This window comes from Fusarium proliferatum, assembly GCF_900067095.1.
Source record: "Fusarium proliferatum ET1 genome assembly, contig: FPRO_scaffold004, whole genome shotgun sequence".
Taxonomy (NCBI): Eukaryota; Fungi; Ascomycota; class Sordariomycetes; order Hypocreales; family Nectriaceae; genus Fusarium; species Fusarium proliferatum.
Genome location: NW_022194793.1, coordinates 2,562,490 through 2,583,512, shown reverse-complemented (window position 1 = coordinate 2,583,512; position 21,023 = coordinate 2,562,490). Strand labels below are relative to the sequence as shown.

The following is a 21,023-nucleotide window of genomic DNA, read 5'->3' as shown; positions in this document are numbered from 1 at the left end:
AATCAAGCTTTGCATTGCTATCGGCGATGTATATTTGGTGATATGAATGTTGCCAGGCGATAAATATTGTTCTCGACAGTTAGGCATCTTGCAATCCTTTGACAGCCGATCATGAATGATAGATACTGCCATTGCATTGCATGTTAAGGAAAAGGCGGTAATGCGCTGTTGCACTGTCGACCCAGTTCGCTTACACAGGCGTCAAAGTGTCAACAAGAGTGGGCATGAGGGGAGCGGAGCATATGATAAGATCTCAAATTAGACCCTGGGCAGATCTCTAGATCTTGTTTCGGCATTTGCTTCCATGATTTGCGGAGCCAAGAAGTCTTGTTCAAAGTCCTTCATTGCCATTGGAGTCACTAACAAGTCCCTGGTCGGGTGGGCGCAAGAGAGAGACAAAGCACTACCAACTGATGATCGATCCCTTGGGAAAGTTCTCAAGCAAATCATTGCAAGTATAGACAAGCTCAGGATCAGATGACATATGCTCATCATAAGGTCAGGCAGGAGATTACGGATAGTCTGGCCAAGTAAGGTAGTTATGTTTCAAGCGCCAGCAAGCAATGGTGATCTGCGAACTAGGGAGACCGATCTTGGCAATACTTGTAGTAAACAACAGGGACTTTTTTCCTTGGGGAGATCCTACGTCACTGGACGACAGCAATGCCAGGAACAATAAGTCATGTCAGATCTGATCAAGCAATCCCATCAAAATGCTACATCTGCTTCCCCACGTTGCAGATGCGGCCCATGAGCTTAAGCCAGAAAGAGACAAACTGGCAGATGAGCTGCATAAACCAGTAACACTGCTGAAACATACTGAAAGTTTAATTCGAGCAACTCGCCGCTGGTATTGCCCGAAAAGTATCTTGGAGTCTGGTGACCTTTTTATGTCAGCCTTAACCCTGGACGCCGCTGACTAAACGGGGACCGTGCACGCCAACTTCACGCGTTCCTTGCCCGAGGCAGAACATCACCTCCTCTGCCGTCGCGAATTCCATCATCTTGTTCACTGAACAAGTCTTGCTTTGATCATCAACCTTACGGGAATAATAAAGAAAGCTCTTCTGGTGTGTATGGCGCCTTTCAAATGATTGGTGATTTCGCCAAGCTTCGGACCGAGCCTGCGCGCCACCTCCCCCTTGACGCGATTATCCATCTCAAGCTTGCGCCAGCGACGCTCCGATCTTCAAGTTTACATCGCCGTTAGTTTCGCTCAAGATGGCTCCGGCATCTCCAACTCCCAGGCGACCCGTTACCGGAAGACGTCGAGGTCGTCCTCCGGGTTCGACCAATGCTGCTCGTGCTGCAAGAGCAGCCCTCGCGGCAGCCTCCGCAACTGAACCACCACCGAAACGACGTCGATATATTCCAGGAGGGGCCGGTGGCGGTGGTCGCTTCGCTGATGCTGACTTGCTAACCACGCCGAATACCACTGGGCCTCCAACAGTCTCGAGGTCAAGAGCAGCTGCGCGCGAGGCCATCAATGGCCCTTCTCCATCCATAATGCCTCGGCGAGAAAGAGGCGCTCGCACGCGCGCTGCTGGCAATGATGGCTTGGAGGAAATGCAGTGGGGTTCAGCTGCAGCTATGGCGACTGCTGTGAAGCAGGCTGAAGACTACAAGCCCCGCGAGGAACGCAGCTGGGAGGACTTCCACCCTAACCTAGATATTGATGCTACATTCATGATCTTGCGATCTGAACAGGTTGATGGCATACTCCCAGAACAACCTGATTTATCAGTGGTTCAGGCATTCGGAACACCCTTGGACGAAACCCGAACCCCATCGAGACAACCAAACCCCGCATCAACCGGGAACACACCAAATCCTCAAGGTCGCTTAGACTCCAATGCTGCCGATGTTCTTGGTGAAACACCTTTACGGCGCCCTCGTCGACCGACCCGAGATGTGGTCAGCTTTTACAGCAGCAAGCCTCTGGACTTTCTCTCAACACCGAAAACACCTAAAATCCTACCCATTCAGAACCAGACACCGAAAGAGAAATTGGATCTTAAACTACCGTCATATCGTAAAACGAACAGCATCGAATTATATGAGAGCAAAACTTTTGGCCAGGCTCGCTTTGTCGACAAGTCAATGAGTAATGTTGGCTATCAGGAGAGTGATCACTACCTGCGCCCGGAGCAAGCTTTAATCAAATCTTCTGATCTTACCATGGAAGATGATGCAGAATTGACCGATGCTGCTATAGCAGCATCTGACGGGCCGGTCCACCGTACCCGAATCGGTCGTGTCGAATATGATATGGATGAACAAGACGATATTTGGCTTGGGCGATACAATACCCACCGCAAGCAAAACGACGTTCCAGCTATAACCCGAGAAATTTTCGAAATCACTATGACAAAGATCGAAAAGGAGTGGCATGTGCTTGAGAAGAGAATTCCAAAACCCAACCCGAAGCCTCCACAAACACATCGCCCACGATCAAGCTCTGCCGCCGCTGTAAATGGTGAGCCGCAAGGTGGTGAAGAGCCTGACTCGAAATGCGCCATTTGCGACGACGGCGACTGCGAAAACACCAATGCGATTGTATTCTGCGATGGCTGTAACCTTGCAGTTCATCAAGAATGTTATGGTGTCCCATTTATCCCAGAAGGCCAGTGGCTCTGCCGCAAATGCCAGCTCTGCGGGCCTTCGGTTCCTGTAAGCCTAGCTCAGAACATTTTCTCGAGTTGCCGTACTGACCCTAAGCAGACGTGTATCTTTTGCCCCAATACCGATGGTGCGTTCAAGCAAACAAATTCCTCCAAGTGGGCACATCTGCTTTGCGCTATGTGGATTCCTGAGGTTTCCTTGGGCAATCACACGTTCATGGAACCAGTCATGGACGTGGAAAAGGTGCCGAAAAACCGGTGGAAATTGACGTGCTACATTTGTCGACAGCGAATGGGCGCCTGCATACAGTGCGGAAACAAGAACTGCTATCAAGCATTTCATGTCACATGTGCGCGGAGATCCCGGCTGTTTCTTAAGATGAAGACTAGCCAGGGTGCTCTCGCTGTGTTGGATGGCGGCATGGTACTCAAGGCCTTTTGTGACAAGCATTGCCCGCCTGACTATGTGCAAGAGCATAGTGTTCAACAGGCCACAAAGGCAGCTAAGAAATTCTATAAGAGAACCATGAGGAATCGTATCTGGGCTGATAACACCGCTGTTGCAAATGCTATTGCAGAGCAGCAGCGCAATGCCCTTTCAGAAAAGCCGTCGGATGAAACACAGCTTACTGGGACAAAGTCTGCAGCCGTTGGTGACAAAAAGAGAGGCCAGAATCCGAAAAACGTCTGGAAAACCCCTGCAGGTGCACCTATTATACCGCAGGCCGTGTTTGAAGTTGTAGACGCTTCGATCCAAAGATTCGCATTACCCAAACGAAAGGAGTTCCTGAGCCAGGCATGCCGCTACTGGACCCTGAAGCGTGAGAACCGTCGAGGAGCGGCACTTCTAAAGCGCCTGCAGCTCCAGATGGAGTCCTTTTCCTCAATGGAACTTACGCGACGTGACTTCGCAGCTATGGGACCGAGCGGAAAGATCAGGCTTGCTAGACGCATTGAATTCGCCGAGAATTTGATTATTGAGCTTGAGCAGCTCAAAGATCTTGCAGCCGAGCTTGTGGAACGGGAGCAGATCAAGGTTGCCGCGGGTGAACTTGAACAAGAATTTGTGGATGAGTGTTATTTCCCTGTCGCAAAACTTCTCAACCCTGCTGTTGATAGGGCAATATCGTAAGTGCATGTATTGGTCCGCTGATCTTGACTTGGACTAATTGTTTCAGACTTGATAAAGATCTCTTCAAGGACGGTCTTGACAAGCTTCAAAGCCGCGTCAATGCCCGCTTTTATGTGACAGTAATGTCCTTCGCTTTAGATCTTTGCGATGTAATCAGTACTGGCATTTCTACAGCACCGCCTGAGTCATCTACGGTTGCAACTCAAACTGAAGTTGTCGATGCATCACCTGCTAAAACCACTTTCTCGGATATACGAGAACGCCGAAAATTGGGAAAACGCATATTGAAGGCTGTTCAGCCACACCTTGAGACAGCCTTACGGATCGAGTCGGAGATCTCCCAAAAGCCTTTCGAGGGCTTGAAGAAGGAGCTGGAGAACATTATTGACAGAAGCGTAGACATCCGACCACTGACTGCGACGAGCCAAGATAAACCAACTGACCTCAGTGATGAAGCCAACGACACTATTATGGTTGATGCCGAGCTTCAAATTACTGTTAAGGCCAGTTCCACTGAGGGTGGAGATGCGATGGATACTACTTCTGATAATGGAAACATTGAGGTCAGCACCAATATTGATGTCGATACATCTGATCTCGCAGAGGCAGGTGCCGTCGGAAAACACGAATCTCTCCCCAACACTATCAACTCATCCAATACACCCCCCGACACTGATGGTTATGTGTCGAAGCCTCAGCCGGCACAATCGGGGCCTCCCACACCGCCACAATCTAACGGCAGTCTTGGATTGGAACCCGCGGATCCTCTCACAGACGGAGGGATACTTTGGTACCTCAAGGGCCATGACCCCAAGGGAACATCCGTTCTCGAGGAGCGGTGGGCCGGGAGAGATGCCATACGCATGCTCAGCGAGGACCTTACAGATTTAGATGACGAAGAGTTCAAAGGCTTGGGTATGGATGTTGACCACGCTGCAGCATCTGCCACAGTTGAGGCAGATGCGAAGGAGGAGGTAGTACCCGCGGGCGGTAAGACCAGAGCGAGTAAAGCAAAGAAGCGGAGGACATCAACAAGGAGAAGATGATCTTCGACGTATGGGCATATACCAAGCAAACGCTCACCACAACCGGCGCATTTTGATTGCTTGCTATTTTTGTCATGCGGGTTCATTTCAGAGAGTATACAGGGCCATACAGATGCACTAATGAGCTTGGCGTTCTAGGGAAGGATGGGAATCAAGTATTACAGGGTTAATACTTTTGAGAAGGAATTTATGGGATGGAAAAGGCGTTGGCGAAGGATTCCCAGATGGATTATGGGAATGAACAGACTTAGCTCAGCTATGGATTGCGGCTTGAGAATGTGTACGGTTAGCGGGATACGATACAAATGTATAAAATTAATGATCGTGGGATCTGAACCGAATAGTATGGCCATGGGGCATAGTTTCATCGAATACCGAGTCCAATAATATCTCGACCATGCTTTGACTGTTCCATGATGGCCCCTATAGAACCCCTTACGATCAAGAGAAACCCGGAGCGGATATATTGAACTCGGTGACATGATTCGATCATGATATGATGGAGTACATCTGTCATGATGGTGGAAAGCATTATCTTATAACTTTCCTTGGTGGCAGTCTGTGATGTCACGTGAATCAAGGCCTGGATGTATGATGATGTAGCCACACTCGTCCATTCGTTTGCTTGCATCACCGTTTGTATTTGTACACCGGCTCCTGCGCGTCCTAGCGGGGCACGCGTACTGACGCAATAGACGAGAGAGAAATGAACGGTCGGTGAGTGATTTGAGGTCATTTTCTTAACATGAAGGAGCTTGGGCAGCACAAAGATAGGTGTCTCGTTGTCTTTTTTGATATCTGGCTCGTCTCATCATTAAACAATAAACCTGTGATACACATAATGTTAGCCGACATGCTCATCGAGCTTACGTGGGATGAAATGGTTAAATCGGAGCATCCAATGCTTCTTTTCACTCCCGGATGGAGCTGAGCTTAGCTTAGCTCTGCAGAGCTAGTTCTCTGTGTGCACCGGTTCTTGATTTTTGGTTGGTGTTTTTCGATCCTCCATACAAAGACCTAGAAATGGATCAGCACCATGCAGCAGAAGAAGCACATGTGCCGTTGTGTGTTGCCTTGGGCATGAGTAGCAAGTTTCTTGCATGCGCAACTGAGAGATCCCTTGGGGTTCATGGAGGAGTTGTTGAAGAGTGAATGAGGCTACTTTTGTGAAGTCTGAGGTCGGAGAGTGAGCTCTGCCGTAGCCGTTGTCAACTGGAATGAAACGAGTGGATGTTACGTACTCGATCGCAATACGACTTTGCGGGCCTGTCTATCTTTGTATGTATCATATCCTGGTATTAAAGGAACCCCTGTCCTCGATGCGCTTCATGTCGAACGAATCAGCTTCTCACATCGGCAACCTACACACGCGACAAGGTCTTCCTCATTCGTATGTACTTTGGGTGGATGAACTAATAAGGAAAGAGACTCTCTTCTCCGGGACTTGGGAACCGATGCTAATAAGAGAGCCGAGAGAGGCTGAGCCAGATGAAACTGATGTTTGCTTAACTTGGGCTCTATTACTTGGTACTTAGTCTTAAGCGCCGACGAATCCGGTCGTTAAAGCTGTGCAGGAGCCTCTCGAGTCGAGACGCCCCCTTTTTTACTTCCTAGTGACAAGAGAGGACCAATTCCCCCCTGGCGAAGCTGGCTTGTCAGAAAAAATCAAGGTTTTTAGTAGTTAGGGCTTCTTAAGACGCGATATGAGGTGAGGGTATCCATACCTGGGCACCCAACGGGCAGCAAGCAAATGAGACTTACAGCGACAAGGAAATGAGACGGTGATTTGAGCCAAGCAAGCGAGACAAGAAACAAAGTCACCCAGGACGACAAGAAGCAAGCGAAGATGGGGCTCCGAAATGTCAAGATGAGTTACGTTCCAGTCTCTATTGTTGTATGGGTAAGCACAGATGCTATGTAGACAGGCACTGGATCAATGAGAAAAGCCAAGATTCTGTCTCTGTCCATAGGTACCTCCCGTCAGGTCACACTGAGGCACGAACAGGTGAGATCTAGTGCAGTTTATAGCGGCTTCCCACTAAAAATATAGCTACCCTCAGCAACCCCCTCCCCGGAGTGCCACTGAGAGCCAGCTCCCCGAGTCTCGTACTTGTCCCAGCTCCATCCATTCCAGGTCCACATCCGGGCCCTGTGCTAGCGTTTTTCCAGACCAGGGCAGGTACCGTTTAGTGTAGGCAGCCCAAAGCCCAAGCGTCCCGGTCGGGTCAGCTCTGTTTGGTGGTTGTGACGAGTCCACCTTCTCAGTGACTGAGCGAGTGTGAAAGCCCAGGAAAAATTGGAAAACTTCCCCCCCTTCCGTTCCCTCAGGTCAGAGAGGATAAACTTCAACCCTTCAACTCAACCCGACGACGACCGAGACGAAGACTCTATTCACGTGTTAGCCACATCGCCAACACTCTCTGCGAACATATTACAAACCGCTCGTCTCTGTGAAGAGCTGCTTTGCTTGTTACTTGATCCGCCATTTCCCTTTGGCCCCAGACGACGACTGACGAACCACCGTGTTCCGTCCCTGAACTCCAAGTTCCCTGATCGCGCCCACTTTGGCTGCCCCAACAGACCAGACGACGATAACATCAATAAATAAAAAAGGCGAAGAGAACATCGTTTCTCATATCTCAAAGAAGATCATCATCAAAGTCGACGATACAGAGGCCCTTTACTGCACTCTGCTTATATACCCTACAAAGGCGACGAAGCGTCACATATTTGTCGACGCAATATTTACTCTTTGCTTGACCAGAAGACGAGGATAGCAAAAACTCGCTCGCGCTGACGGTGTTTTTTGTCTCTCCCCTTCTGGCTTCTAGCATCTTGCTCGCCCCTCATTTTCTGACGCCCTGTACCTACCTGTCTCTTTCTGGTACAGCTATCAACAACCAAAGTCGGTGGCCCACTGCGGCAACCACGACGACGACTGTTTTCTCCCCATATCCAACGTGATCTGATTGCTTCTTTTTTGCAATTCAATATCGAACGACGACACAATTTGCTATTGCTGATCAACTTGCTCTTCTGCGCTTTCGATCTTTCGAAACGCAAAATCCTCCAATCGCTCGCTCCATTAGAGACGTGATCCCTTCACGGGTAAGTTACCATTTGGCGTTGGTACTGGTGTGCGCCCCATTCAATTCATTGCTCGCTCGCTCGCTCGCGCCGCGCCGTCTGTCTCCCCTCTTGTTCCCCTCCCGTACCCATTTCGCGCTCACAGCCCTCTCTTCATGCTTGTTCGGCTGCTTCCCCTCCAATTTTTCTAGACTTCTCTCGTTTCGTTGTTCCACCATCGCAACGCAACGCAACTCACCCGCAAACCAAACCAAAGCAACCTAACCCAAACTTGTCTTTTACCTCATATTTATCCATCCATTCATCGTCAAATTTTCACCCTCTTGTCGGTCGCGGCGTTTGCGAGTTTGGACACATTTTTCTTCGGCTTTTCTCTTTTTCCACGTCTCTTTTTTTATTGCCTTGAATTTTCTTGCTTCCCGGTTTCACCGGCTGACTCGGCCAGGTTTTGTGAAGTGTATCTATCTGGTATCATATTTCGGTCGACAAAGTTACCCCCGCAGTTGTTCTGATTAGCGATCTTGTCTGCCGCCTTCCTCCTCCCCCACTCGACCCTCCCTTAACTCTACTGCGGGCACCCTCTCGCCAGCAAATTCTCTCAAAATGGCAGACCAACACGAGGTCGATCTCGACTCCATAATCGACAGGCTACTCGAGGTACGAGGCAGCCGACCTGGCAAGCAAGTTCAGCTACTTGAGGCCGAGATCCGTTATCTCTGTACCAAGGCTCGTGAGATCTTCATCTCTCAGCCCATCCTCCTCGAACTCGAGGCTCCAATTAAGGTATGATCATTCGTGCTGCTTCGGTCTGAGAATTGGTGCTTGATACGGGCGCTTCTGCCCTGGGTCTTAAGCAGTCAAGAAAACCCATTTGCTGACTTGCCCGTGTTCTGGTAGATCTGCGGTGATATCCACGGACAGTACTACGATCTCCTCCGACTCTTCGAGTACGGTGGCTTCCCTCCCGAGGCCAACTACCTCTTCCTCGGTGACTACGTCGACCGAGGTAAGCAGTCTCTTGAGACTATTTGCTTGCTCCTTGCCTACAAGATCAAGTACCCCGAAAATTTCTTCATCCTCCGAGGTAACCACGAGTGCGCCTCTATCAACCGAATCTATGGCTTCTACGACGAGTGCAAGCGTCGCTACAACATCAAGCTTTGGAAGACCTTCACCGATTGCTTCAACTGCCTTCCTATCGCCGCTATCATCGACGAGAAGATTTTTACCATGCACGGTGGCCTCAGCCCTGACCTCAACTCTATGGAGCAAATTCGCCGTGTCATGCGACCTACTGATGTGAGTAGCCTGGACTGCGCAAGATGGAGACGCAGGTTGCTCCGAGTGAGAGATACTGACAGATCTCTAGATCCCTGACTGCGGTCTTCTTTGCGATCTCTTGTGGTCTGATCCAGATAAGGATATTACTGGCTGGAGCGAAAACGACCGTGGTGTCTCATTCACATTCGGTCCCGATGTTGTCTCGCGCTTCCTGCAGAAACATGATATGGACCTGATCTGCCGAGCTCATCAGGTTGTTGAGGACGGCTATGAATTCTTCTCCAAGCGCCAGCTGGTCACGCTATTCAGTGCGCCCAACTACTGCGGTGAATTTGACAACGCCGGTGCGATGATGAGTGTTGACGAGAGCTTGCTGTGTTCTTTTCAGGTGAGATTTGACAATGCTTACTATGGTACAAACATGCTGATTATGTTTTTACTAGATCTTGAAACCCGCTGAAAAGAAGCAAAAGTATGTTCCAACCACTCTTGGCAGCACTAGCTCGCCAATCAACTCTCCTTGCAAGAATATTTGAAGAATTTATACCAACAATGTGCTTTCAACAGGTTCGGCCGACGTTAAACGATCATCTCACCTCGACTAAGGTGAAAGACAATCGCGACGAAGAACGAACGACCCGACTCGGGACTTGTCTCGATCCAAGTGCACCCCCAATCTCCGCCGTCTCGCAGCTAGCCTTGCCACCGTTGGTGGCATTGAATGTTGGCCCACTGGGAGGGTGACGGAACTTAAGAGGCGCCGGACGCGACGCTGACTTTTGCGAAACCCGAATCGTCTCTAATGCCTATATGCGAACTTGATAACGACAAACGGCTGTTTCTTAGCTCCACACACAGATAAAACATTGACAAAACTGTTTTTTTGAGTTGCACACGCGCACATACAGTTCTCGGATTCCATGCACACATGATCCACGGGACAGACGATATTGCTATGTCTGCTATACGTAGGCTGCCCCGTGGACATACGCAGTTCGAGAGGCTGGCATTCTCTCACTTGATTTCTTGTGATGACAAGGATAAGATAATTCATCCACTGCTAATCTGTCTGGCTGGGAGCGTTTTCTTTTGCGGTCATGTTGCATTTCATGGACGAGCTTTGTGTGGTCTTATTCGTTGCTGGAGAGCGACCTCTGTATACGTTTTGTGCTTTTAGGTGGGTTTAGGAAGAGTGGGCAGGGGGTTAAAGCGTTGCTTAATTCTGGCAAGGGATAGCGAAGGTAGTGTAAGAGGAGAGGAATAAGTTGCTAGAGCGAACAGTAGTTGCTGTACGAATTGTGACGAAGATCGTGTCGTAGTATTTTTGCGTGAGTAACGAATGTGGTTAATAGTGCTTGGAACTCGAGATACATCAAAGGTGAGGATATGAAATTACAAGAATACTAATCTCCTCGGACAACGGCCACATAGGCGTATAAGCTTAACTATAGCTATTTACACCTACATAGGGAAGATTCTCCTTGGAGAGCAAGCGGTGGTATCAATATGAATGCCCCACGTGAAAGCATTCGTTAAACCTGCCATAGGCCAGCCAGGTCATGACCGCAGATGCTTGAGAAACGCTACTGGCAATCTTCGCATTTCTCCGTCTCAGCTGGCTTGTCTTTCGCTGCCTCCTCCTTCTTCCCATGATCCCTATCAACATGGCCTAAATCTCTTCCAGGTTCAATGACATCTCTCACCCTCCTCTTGAGCTCCTTCGTCTCAGGAAAGCCCCCATCTTCACGTCGATCCCAAAGGGTCTTTGTAGAAGAAATGTCTGCACCAGGGGCTTGATGCGTGATGGTCACGATGAAAGTCCCGCCTGTAGATGGTTGAAGAGCGACCTCCCCGAGGCCTGTTGAGAATGTGGAGAGGAGTTCTTGAGCATACTGAGATGTGTGAGCTTCTCGTCACATGCTAACATAGGTAGCTAGCAGGCTGTGAATTCGGTCAACTTACATAGGCAGCTCGTAACATCCATTTACACTGCGTACAAAACTGGATAGAAACGCGGGGAAGAGGCGTTTGCGTCGACGCCTGGCTTGTCATATTTTTTCTGGCCGTCTCTCAGTTCCTGGTTTTGCTATGCTATGCTATGCAGTCGTTTCCGGGAACGTCGTGGTCTATTCTTGGCTTGGCCGGGCTGGATTTTTGAGTTTTTTAAACTCTGGGGCTTTGAGGGTTCAGAGCTTGAGGTGAGTTTGGCAACGAAATCTTTCCACTAAGGTGACCTTATCTTTGAGGTTTGAAGGGAACAATGGAGACAGTAAAAGTACGGGAATTTTGTCCTAATGGCTTGAGATGCCTAAGATCGATTGATAATTGGTAGTATAGACTACTATACTGTATGAGGGGATATTCTTCGCCCCTCCAGCTACAGCTAGGTAATATGAAGCCCAGTCATATCTGTATATGCAAGCCCCGCGGTCGAGAACGCCTTAATTCGACCCAGGTGATCCACTTTGTGATATCTGCTTACCTACGGAGTAGGTACTCCCATGATGTACTGTGGAGTACGTAGAGCGTGACATGCTGAGGAAGAGAGTTGATTTTGCCTGGAGGCCTTGACATAAGATGTGATAGATCGCTGATACAGCTTAGAAGCGTAAGTCGCAGTACTTGTTATGGCGTAGCCAAAGTGAGAATATAACGATATTTAAGATCTGCTCCCGGTCAGTACGTTATCTAACACTTGTAGAATCCTAAGTACCTCTACTACCTAACAAAAAGGTAACAAGTAAGAATTGCCCGGGTCGGGTCGGATGGGCGTAAAGTTGAGTCCTGAAGACGTCAGAGTCTGCACTATGTGAAATAGCGATTTATCCTCGGGACAGAGATGGTTAAGTGAAAGTCATGACTTACAAAAACCGAGTATAAACACTATTGAGACTCATATCTCAAAGTCTCAAGATCAACAGGTCCAAGGATTGAAGTCGTCAAATCATAGATAAAAAAGTATATTTGCTTGGGGAACGTACACGACATTGGATGGAAATGACACCAAGATGATAACAGAAAAATGATAATAAAAAGGGGAATTATTACATTCGCACAAGAGCCCGATCCATAAACCGTTTCCTAAGACCCAGACTCAGACCCAGACTCGTCGTAGTGGTGCTTCAACCTCTCCCCTTATCGTTGGTCTCATAGCAACATCCATATCTCTTCCAGCAGGAAGAAAGACAGACGTGCGAAGACAGAAATATTAAATCGCTGTAGTCCAGTCCAGCCTCTTCATCTCATCAACTATGGCTCCATTGCTCGCGCTGTTGGCTTTTGTGACCCGCTCAAATGGTATGGTATCTTGGGTATCTTGATCTGGGTCCATCTGGTACAGCTGGATCTTGTGTATGGGCTTTCTTCCTCTTTCTCGCGCTTCGCGTCGCTTCGTCAATAGCGCAAGTCGTTCCTGGTAGCTTCCCAAGTAGCCGTCGTGGCAGTGCTAGCAAGCGCTTCGGTATCCAGGGCCTAATTCGCCTCCATCATCCGAGTATCCTATACTCAGGATCTCCTGGGTTTACTCCCCTTAAATGCGTCACAAACATATCAAACCCCACTGCGGTTCACCCCCTAATCGCTGAATCATTGCCGACATTGCGTAATTGTTGATTTTGGTAACCAGTAATAAGGAAAAATTATTATCATGGGTGGCATTACATGACCACACAGCAGCCGCCAGATTGTTGCGGCGCGTAAGGGTCCTCGCCCTTGGGAACAGCGCCCCAGACGGAGGGGACCATGTAGTCCCGAGTGCCATTGCAGTAGGCAATGATGCTATTACCGTATTAGTTACTGACGCGTTGGGTGGGATCAACACGATCAACTCACCTCTTTGATGCTGTGCTGACGGGAATGCGCTCTCGCTCAAGATCCTCGCGTAGACGATTGTTGAGCTCCGTTAGTCGTCGGAGCTTGAGATCGGCCATCGACTGCTTGTTCTTCTTGATTTGCGAAGGGTCGCCAACATCGCGAGAAGTGTACTGAGGCATCTTGGAACGGGGTGCCGAGGTGGGCGAGTGAGAGCGGTTTTGGAGGGAGAGTCACGGCAATGAGGCGCGCGAATAGGTCGAGAACTGTTGATCTTCAATGTTAGCGTGGTGTTGGAGTGACATCGTTGAGTTCGAAGTGCAATCAAGGCATCGCAAGATGGGCAAAAAAGACGGATCAGAAAAGGTCGGCGAATCGCGCCAATCGAGTTTGTCTCGGGCAAATGTCATCGCAATCGGAATAAATGAGTCCAAGGGAACATCGTCCATCACTTGATTGATTCTGCCGATGCCCATTTCCATGTTGTAGCACCTATATGCAATTGTTGCTTACCCCTGGTTGATGGCGACGAGGATATAATCACTAATAGGATATGACTTACGGAGCGTCGGACTCGAGTCAATAAATGACAGTCGGAGCTTGCGAAGCGGTTCAGTACGCAGACAAGAATGAGAGAATCGACGGTCGGGAGTGTATTCGGAAGTGATGATGGTTGGAACGTGTGTGTGAAGGAGAAGAAAAAAAGGGTCCGTCGTGAGAGGTCAGGGAAAGTGGAAGTGCAAGTGCAAGTGGAAAGGAAGGTAAGGTTTGGTGAAGTTGGTGGCAGAGAGCAGAGCAGGAGCGAGAATGTGATGGGAAGGACCTGGCCTGGGGCCTGGTAGGGGGGGAAACTGCACTGTAGTGGAAATCCTCGAGCTAGGTAGGTACGACGGTACGGCCTACCTAACCCAAAGCCAGCAGCAGGTCCAAGTTGCGGGAAACACCAGCACCAGCATTAGGACAAGCTGGGTTTAGATCGCATAGTGGAGCCACTTTTTCGCGAAAATGAACCATTGAGTGCTCGATAACTCTTTGCGCGTCTGGGGACATCCTTAGGCGGATTTGCTTGGTGGCTCGTGCACTAGAAGCTGTGGCTCCTCCTTCTGTTCCTGTGCTGCGGGAGCCCTGACATTGAAATTGGGGGGTAGGGGGTAGCTGCTGGGGGCCCCCGTTGACGGACCTTAGACCTTGCTAGGGGCTGATGTGATGATCAACGGGATAAGGAGACGAGACATTATCTTCAGGACGCTGGATGGAGTCAATTGATTCAGAAAGGAACATGCCAACAGCTGATCTCTACAGTATCAAAATTGGCTTTGAGTTCCAACCTTCCAACAACCCGTCGAAAACAGCGAGTTCAGCCCAGCCCTTGATCTGCCTGATGTGGTATGCTCATAGCTAACGAGTTAATTATGTATGCTCCTCTTATTGCAGCAGACAAGCATCCATGGCAAAAAGGACTTTCAGTTGAGCCATAGAACGCTTGTGGTTGGCTTTGGTGGGGCCTGCGGAACCGTATTTGGCCCCGAAGCCATCTTAGCTGCAAAGCTACAGGTACTTCATATTGCCTTTCAAATTATGAGGGGAGGAACCTGAATCAACAACCCTCCAAGCCAAGAAGCCAGAGCGAGTGAGGGAACCTCGTCAATCTCCTCGATTTTTGTTGATGGGGGAGGTTGAGTGACATTGACTTCCAACCTCTTGCGTCAATACATACTACTACGTAGTACCTATGGTTAAGTACTTACCTACCTTGGGCGTATCTACCAGGTCTTCCATGAGATCATCCAAAGCCACCAAGGACGGATTTTGTCAAACTTTGGTCAATCGGTAAAAGCGGGAAGATCTACCACCAGAACGCGAGAGTTGAAAGCAATACGCCATTCATCTCAACAATGGGGCAGAGAGGAAACCATGGTGATCAAGTCCAAGCTCGAAAGCACAGGTCCAGGTACGGAAACATTGCCCAAGCTCGCTCGTTCTTGGTCACCCAAAAGCTCCCGTCGTCTCGTCTCGGCTGCTCGCAAGCTGTAGAACCGAATACCACTACAAAGGCTTGCGACACCACGTAGTTTTAATGTTCACAGATTTTGTGAGCCCCTTCCTCGACGCGTCCCTGCTCTCAAGTTTCCGTGGAGTTCGAGACGCTCAGAGTCTCTGTTCCTGCTACTGTCGCTTCCCGCTCTCGGAACGCTGCAGTAGTGGCCTGCATACATAAAGGGGTTCCTCTTCCTGGGTTGAGAGAAACGGTTGATTCTTGAGTCCTTTATACAAGTTACAGCCATCCAAGAAGTGGAAAATAAGAGCAAGCGCATTAAATAGAAATGATATGTTGCCTTCAAGATACAAACAATAGCGACACACGTTGAGTTGTTTATTCATAATTTCTGTGTTTTATTAAATTACTAATTCTTTTAGTATAGCATGGTCTACTATGGAGTAATGAAGCCAGGACTCTGCTAAGAGGAACCAACGAGATCCACTAATGCTGCTAGTCATTAAGATGAGACTCTGCAAATGGTTTGGGTAACGGCGCAGCAGTCACGATACCTTGCTTTCTCTCTGGGTTGCAGCCTCAAAAGGGCTGCGTAGCTCTGTACGAAGTTGTTTTGTGTTTCGGATTGTTGTGAATTGTAGCATTGAAGCTGGAGCTTACGATAGCCTTGAATGCTCACCAGAGGGTGAAACAATTCTGCATCAAGAGTGTACTTCGCCTTCTAGCTTCTACAATTCTGGCACAGAGAGTAATTGCCTCGACGAGTCCTCATCCAATGCCCCTGGCTCTCTATTCCTCATGTCCAGCACCAACCAAGTTCCGCTTGTGGGCTGATAATTGCAAGTTGTGCAACTCTCCTATTGACATGGTTCGAGCCTGGTGCGTCGGCATTTTTTCCCACACGATCCCCGGCTCAGGTACCTGATTTTAGTACCCCTGACCAGATTGCCATCCCATCTGTTCGTTATGTGCATCCGTACTGTTTGATGACTTCCGAGATGTCAGAACTCGTGAAACGAATGATCAACGCCATCCAGTTGGGACCGACTGACGCCATTCGCAAGGATTTATACGGATCGGGGTCTTGTAATCTATGTCCGAAAAACAAGAATCTCGGCTTTCTATAAGAACGATGTTCATTCATGCCGGCCCTGTAAGCCGCTGGAGGAGCGTTGAGGATATTTCGCTATTTTGCACATAGTCTCAATCGGAGTAATTGTTCTCTTTTGATTTGCTTGCGAAATGAAACCACGAACACGATCTGATCCGAACCTTCTTATGAAGAAGCTTGAACACAATTTATCACTTCAGCTACTATGTTTGGATGTTTGGATGTCCGGTGTCAAATGCATTCAAGCCCCAATGGGATCTCCAGTTTGCAAAGGACACAAGACATTTAACTTTCTCGTAATCCTCTGGATGACTGGCTGTCTGACTGCTACTATCAATTAAGTCAGACAGCAAGATGGGTCTCGAAAAATCTCTCACATATATCTCTATCATACTCCAAAGTTTATCACTTTGAGGCGATGGCCTTCTCAAACTCGATAACTCATAACTGGCAGATTATCAGCTAGTACACCAATCTCTCATCACTGTCAATGTCAAAGGGCTGCGAATAAACCCTTCATTCAGTCGAGTCTGCTAACTGTATAGCAAGGTTAAACCTCCAACTATTTGTCCTCAGATTTCAACAGATCTCTAAGAAGTCACGTCTTATCATGGCCTGTTCAAACAAGGTAACCAGAAATAACACTGCACGCTCTTGTTCGACTCCAGCGATGAGTGTCATTTGTAACTTACCTCGGCCAGTTCAAGTTCTGGCTTGACTCCTAGTCAACCAACGAAAGAATGTATGTGGCTGACATCGTGCACGGCCACTGAACTTAGGTACCGCCACACAACAGCTGATGTAAGCCGTGAGATAGCCCCTCCTAACCGTAGCGGCCACACACGAAAATCGAAAAATTCAACCTACGTCGTCGCAACACCATCACGAGTGCCGGTCGAATACCTCAGCGCACCTCCCCACCGGCTGATCGATCTCGGATCATCATAAATAAATCTCCTCTCTTAGTCAAGTCATATACAGAGGAGGTTGCCCAGCATGGTACGTGGAATGCTTGCCTTTCTTTGTCCCGGTTGTCGTGAACCCGAGCCCTATCTCTATTTGAACTTTACCCCTCCTCCACACTAAATCCGCCTTCGATGTTAACTTGAAGTCTTTTGATAGCCTCCTCCGCCGCACCAAAAGCCCGAGAATGTTCTCAAAAGGGCTCACGAACTCATCGGAGTCGGCCAGGCTCCCGCCGCCTTGACTCTGCTCCATGAGCATATCACCAACAAGCGCTCCCGAAATGTCCCAATTATGTCGCTGGAGCCTGTGATGCTCCTCCTCGTCGAGCTTTCTGTCGAACAGAAGAAGGGCAAGCTTGCCAAGGACGCCCTTTACCAATACAAGAATATTTCCCAGAACACAAATATTGCTACCATCGAGGTGCGTACATCATAACAAAGTTGATGCTGTTGAGATTTCCGATATTAATATATACATCACAGCTGGTCCTTAAGAAGTTCATTGAGCTCGCGGTTGAGAAGGTTACTGCCGCCCAGCAAAAGGCCGACGAAGTTCAGGAGAGCATCGACGCTACTGCCGGCACCTCCAACATCGACGATCTCGAGGCCACCGAGACCCCGGAGTCCATACTCCTTGCTACCGTCTCCGGTGAGCAGTCCCGAGACCGTACCGACCGGGCTATCGTCACTCCTTGGCTCAAGTTCCTCTGGGAGGCCTACCGAACTGTCCTCGACATTCTCCGAAACAATGCTCGTCTCGAGATCCTCTACCAGAGCACCGCCACCCAGGCATTTGACTTTTGTCTCAAGTACACTCGCAAGACCGAGTTCCGTCGCCTCTGCGAGCTCCTCCGAAACCATGTGCAGACCGCTGCCAAGTACTCCTCTCAGATGCACGCCATCAATCTGAGCGACCCCGACACTCTCCAGCGACACCTTGAGACACGTTTCCAGCAGCTCAATGTCGCGGTAGAGCTCGAGCTCTGGCAGGAGGCTTTCCGAAGTGTCGAGGATGTTCACACTCTCCTTAGCCTCAGCAAGCGACCTCCCAAGAATGTCATGATGGCCAACTACTACGAGAAGCTTACCCGGATTTTCCTTGTTGGCGAGAACTACCTCTTCCACGCTGCGGCTTGGTCGCGATACTACACTCTTCTCCGCCAGTCCTCTGTCCTGGTTGCCACTGGCCAGGGCAAGAAGGCTGACAATCCCCCTGCCTCCGATGCTGAGCTTCAGAAGGCCGCCTCTTTCGTTGTACTATCCGCCCTTGCCATCCCTGTCATCAGCACATCCCGATCTCGAGGTGCCATGGTTGACTTCGACGAGGCCAGAAAGAACAAGAACTCTCGTTTGACTCACCTCCTTGGAATGTCTCAAGCCCCTACTCGTGCCAGACTGTTCCGGGATGCTCTCTCAAAGTCCCTTCTTCAGCGCGCTCGCCCTGAGATTCGGGAGCTTTACGAGATCCTTGAGGTCGACTTCCACCCTCTGTCCATTTGCCAAAAGATCTCTCCTATCCTGACCAAGATTGGCGCCGATTCTGAGATGGAGAAATACATTCTTCCCCTGCAGCAGGTCATCCTTACCCGTCTGTTCCAGCAGCTTTCCCAGGTCTACGAAACCGTCGACCTGTCTTTCGTCGAGAGCCTGGCTCAATTTCCGGAGCCCTACCAGGTCACTCGTGGAACTATCGAGAAATTCATCATGAATGGTAACAAGAAGGGTGATCTTTCTGTCCGCATGGCCCATGCCACAGGGGTTCTGAGCTTCGATAACGATGTCTTCTCATCCTCCAAGGCTAGCCACGGCGGGTCCTCTGCTGGTTCTGCAGAGTCTGAGACCGGTACCGTCCAGCGTCTTCAGAGCACTCCCTCTGAGATTGTCCGCTCCCAGCTTACCCGCCTCGCCAAGTCTCTCTTCACTACCTGCCATTATGTTGACCCCGGCTTCAACAAGGGGCGCCTCGAGGCTCGTGAGGCTGCTCTCGCTCGCGCCAAGGCTGGCGCTGAGGAGGAGCATCTGGCCATTCTTTCACGAAAGGACCTTATCCAGAAGCGCAAGGAGGTTGCTTCTGAGATCCAAGCCAAGAAGGAGAAGGAGAATGCCCGCCAGAAGAGACTTCGTGAGCAAGCCCTTCAAGAAGCTGAGGATCTTCGTCTCGCCAATGAGCAAAAGGAGCGCGAAGCCAAGCGCCTCAAGGCTGAACGCGACCGAGTTCGCAAGGAGGAACTCAAGAAGCAGATCGCCGATCTCAAAATTGGCGACAAGGCTATCGATATTGATCTGGAGGATCTCGACAACCTTGACAGCAACCGCCTACGCGCAATGAAGCTGGCTCAGCTCGAGCGTGAAAAGAATGATGTCAACGAGCGTCTCCGCATCACTGGCAAGCGCCTCGATCATCTTGAACGTGCTTTCCGTAAGGAGGAAGCCAAGAAACTACACGAGGACTATGCCGAGCAAATTGAGCAGGACCGCAAGATCTATGAGACTGTCAAGGCCCAAACCCTCAAGGATGCTGAGCAGAAACACAAGGAGAGTGTTGAACTCAAACACCGACTTAGTCGACTGGTGCCTCAGTACGAGGAGTTCCGTGACTCCCTGCATGAACGCCGTCGTGATGAGTTCGAGAAGCGCCGTCGCGACGCTGAGCGTGAGCTTGAGAAGCAGATCGCACAGCGCAAGAAGGAGGTCCGAGACCGACGTCTTCGTGAGAAGCGTGAGCGCGAGGAGAAAGAGCGTGAGCTACGTGAGGCTGAAGAGCGCGCTGCTCGCGACAAGGAGGAGCAGCGCATTCGGGATGAAGCTCGTAAGGAAGAGCTTGCCAAGCTCAAAGAGCAGCGGGAGAAGGAACGTCAAGAGATGCTGGAGAAGGCTGCCCTGCAACAGCGACGCGAAGAAGAAGCACTGGCTCGTCGCAAGGCGGAGAAGGCCCAAGGGGCTGGTGGCTTCTCTCGTGGACCAGAGCGCACAGATTCGTCCGAGGGCCGAAGACCACCTGTCTTTGGTGCCGGCAAATGGCGAGAACGTGAGGCGGCCAACCGTGACGCTGGTGATGCTCCTCCTTCTCGGGCACCTCCTGCCGAGAGGTCTGATTCCAACGACCGACCTTCTGCTGGTGGTCCTCCCAAGCTTAATCTCACTGGTGGCAAGCCCAGCTGGCGAGAGCGTGAGGCTGCAAAGCAAGCCGCTGGTGGCGGAGCTGATGCTGGATCTTCCGCCCCTCCCCCTCGCTTCGCGCCTCGGGCTGGTGCGCCACCTATGGACCGAAGCGGCTCCGGCCGTGCTGAAGAGGATCGAAAGCAGTCTCCCGCTCCTCCTGCAGAATCCCTGCCTGCTTCACGAACAGCCGGCAAGTGGGTTCCTCCTCACATGAGGAACAAATAAGAGATACAGACAGTGGGGAGAGATCGCAGTCGGGCATGCATAGTTTGCGATTCAGGCGTTCAGGATTTGGTTTCTTGTTCTCCGTAGCATGGAAGGAAAAGTAGTAGTAGTAGTATGAATCAATTCAAGACTAAGCGCATACGAGCACCATGTTACAACCGTTTGTTCAACAGTCAAGCTCATTGGTTATCTGAGGGACAGGATAGATCATGAGGTAGACGAATGATGTCTTCTTACAACTTGAACAAGCAATCAGGTGCCACAGCCTTTCTAGACCTGCTGTTTATTAGTTTGCATTCCTTGTGCCTGGGCGCTGGATGAATTTTATCGATAGTCAACGTGGCTGTCAAGTTTGAAAAGTTAACTAGCGTAGCAGACGGCCTTCTATCCTGCCCAGTGAGTCACTGCTTCGTCATATGGCATTCTGTTATTTGATGCCGGTTTTTGTCGGCTTGCAAAGTCCGCTATGTAAAATATATGCTTTATTCACGAGTCAGTTGAGGGGCGGGCATCTATTGCCTGAGAGGGTAGGATTCGGCTAGACGATTAGGACTGGAAGGACTTACTTGCAACAGAAACATGATATG

General features: G+C 49.9%; 5 protein-coding genes across 5 annotated transcripts; 3 read left to right on the top strand and 2 right to left on the bottom strand.

The window, feature by feature from the left end:
* Positions 1 to 1,221: 1,221 nt before the first annotated feature.
* FPRO_05002 (uncharacterized protein) lies at positions 1,222 to 4,799 on the top strand (the record flags this gene model as incomplete). The annotated part of the gene is made up of 3 exons (XM_031230573.1): positions 1,222 to 2,670; positions 2,722 to 3,749; positions 3,800 to 4,799. 3 exons carry the CDS (start codon positions 1,222 to 1,224, stop codon positions 4,797 to 4,799), a joined length of 3,477 nt encoding a protein of 1,158 aa, XP_031080696.1.
* Positions 4,800 to 8,489: 3,690 nt separating this feature from the next.
* FPRO_05001 (putative serine/threonine protein phosphatase PP1) lies at positions 8,490 to 9,750 on the top strand (the record flags this gene model as incomplete). The annotated part of the gene is made up of 5 exons (XM_031230571.1): positions 8,490 to 8,669; positions 8,784 to 9,185; positions 9,256 to 9,555; positions 9,611 to 9,639; positions 9,735 to 9,750. The coding sequence occupies 5 exons, from the start codon at positions 8,490 to 8,492 to the stop codon at positions 9,748 to 9,750; spliced, it is 927 nt and encodes a 308-aa protein (XP_031080695.1).
* A 1,000-nt stretch (positions 9,751 to 10,750) lies between these two features.
* FPRO_05000 (uncharacterized protein) lies at positions 10,751 to 11,219 on the bottom strand (the record flags this gene model as incomplete). The annotated part of the gene is made up of 2 exons (XM_031230570.1): positions 10,751 to 11,059; positions 11,130 to 11,219. 2 exons carry the CDS (start codon positions 11,217 to 11,219, stop codon positions 10,751 to 10,753), a joined length of 399 nt encoding a protein of 132 aa, XP_031080694.1.
* Positions 11,220 to 12,823: 1,604 nt separating this feature from the next.
* Positions 12,824 to 13,159, bottom strand: FPRO_04999 (putative G protein gamma subunit; the record flags this gene model as incomplete). The annotated part of the gene is made up of 2 exons (XM_031230569.1): positions 12,824 to 12,944; positions 12,999 to 13,159. The coding sequence occupies 2 exons, from the start codon at positions 13,157 to 13,159 to the stop codon at positions 12,824 to 12,826; spliced, it is 282 nt and encodes a 93-aa protein (XP_031080693.1).
* Positions 13,160 to 17,080: 3,921 nt separating this feature from the next.
* FPRO_04998 (uncharacterized protein) lies at positions 17,081 to 20,436 on the top strand (the record flags this gene model as incomplete). The annotated part of the gene is made up of 3 exons (XM_031230568.1): positions 17,081 to 17,083; positions 17,207 to 17,470; positions 17,533 to 20,436. The coding sequence occupies 3 exons, from the start codon at positions 17,081 to 17,083 to the stop codon at positions 20,434 to 20,436; spliced, it is 3,171 nt and encodes a 1,056-aa protein (XP_031080692.1).
* Between the last annotated feature and the right edge of the window lie 587 nt (positions 20,437 to 21,023).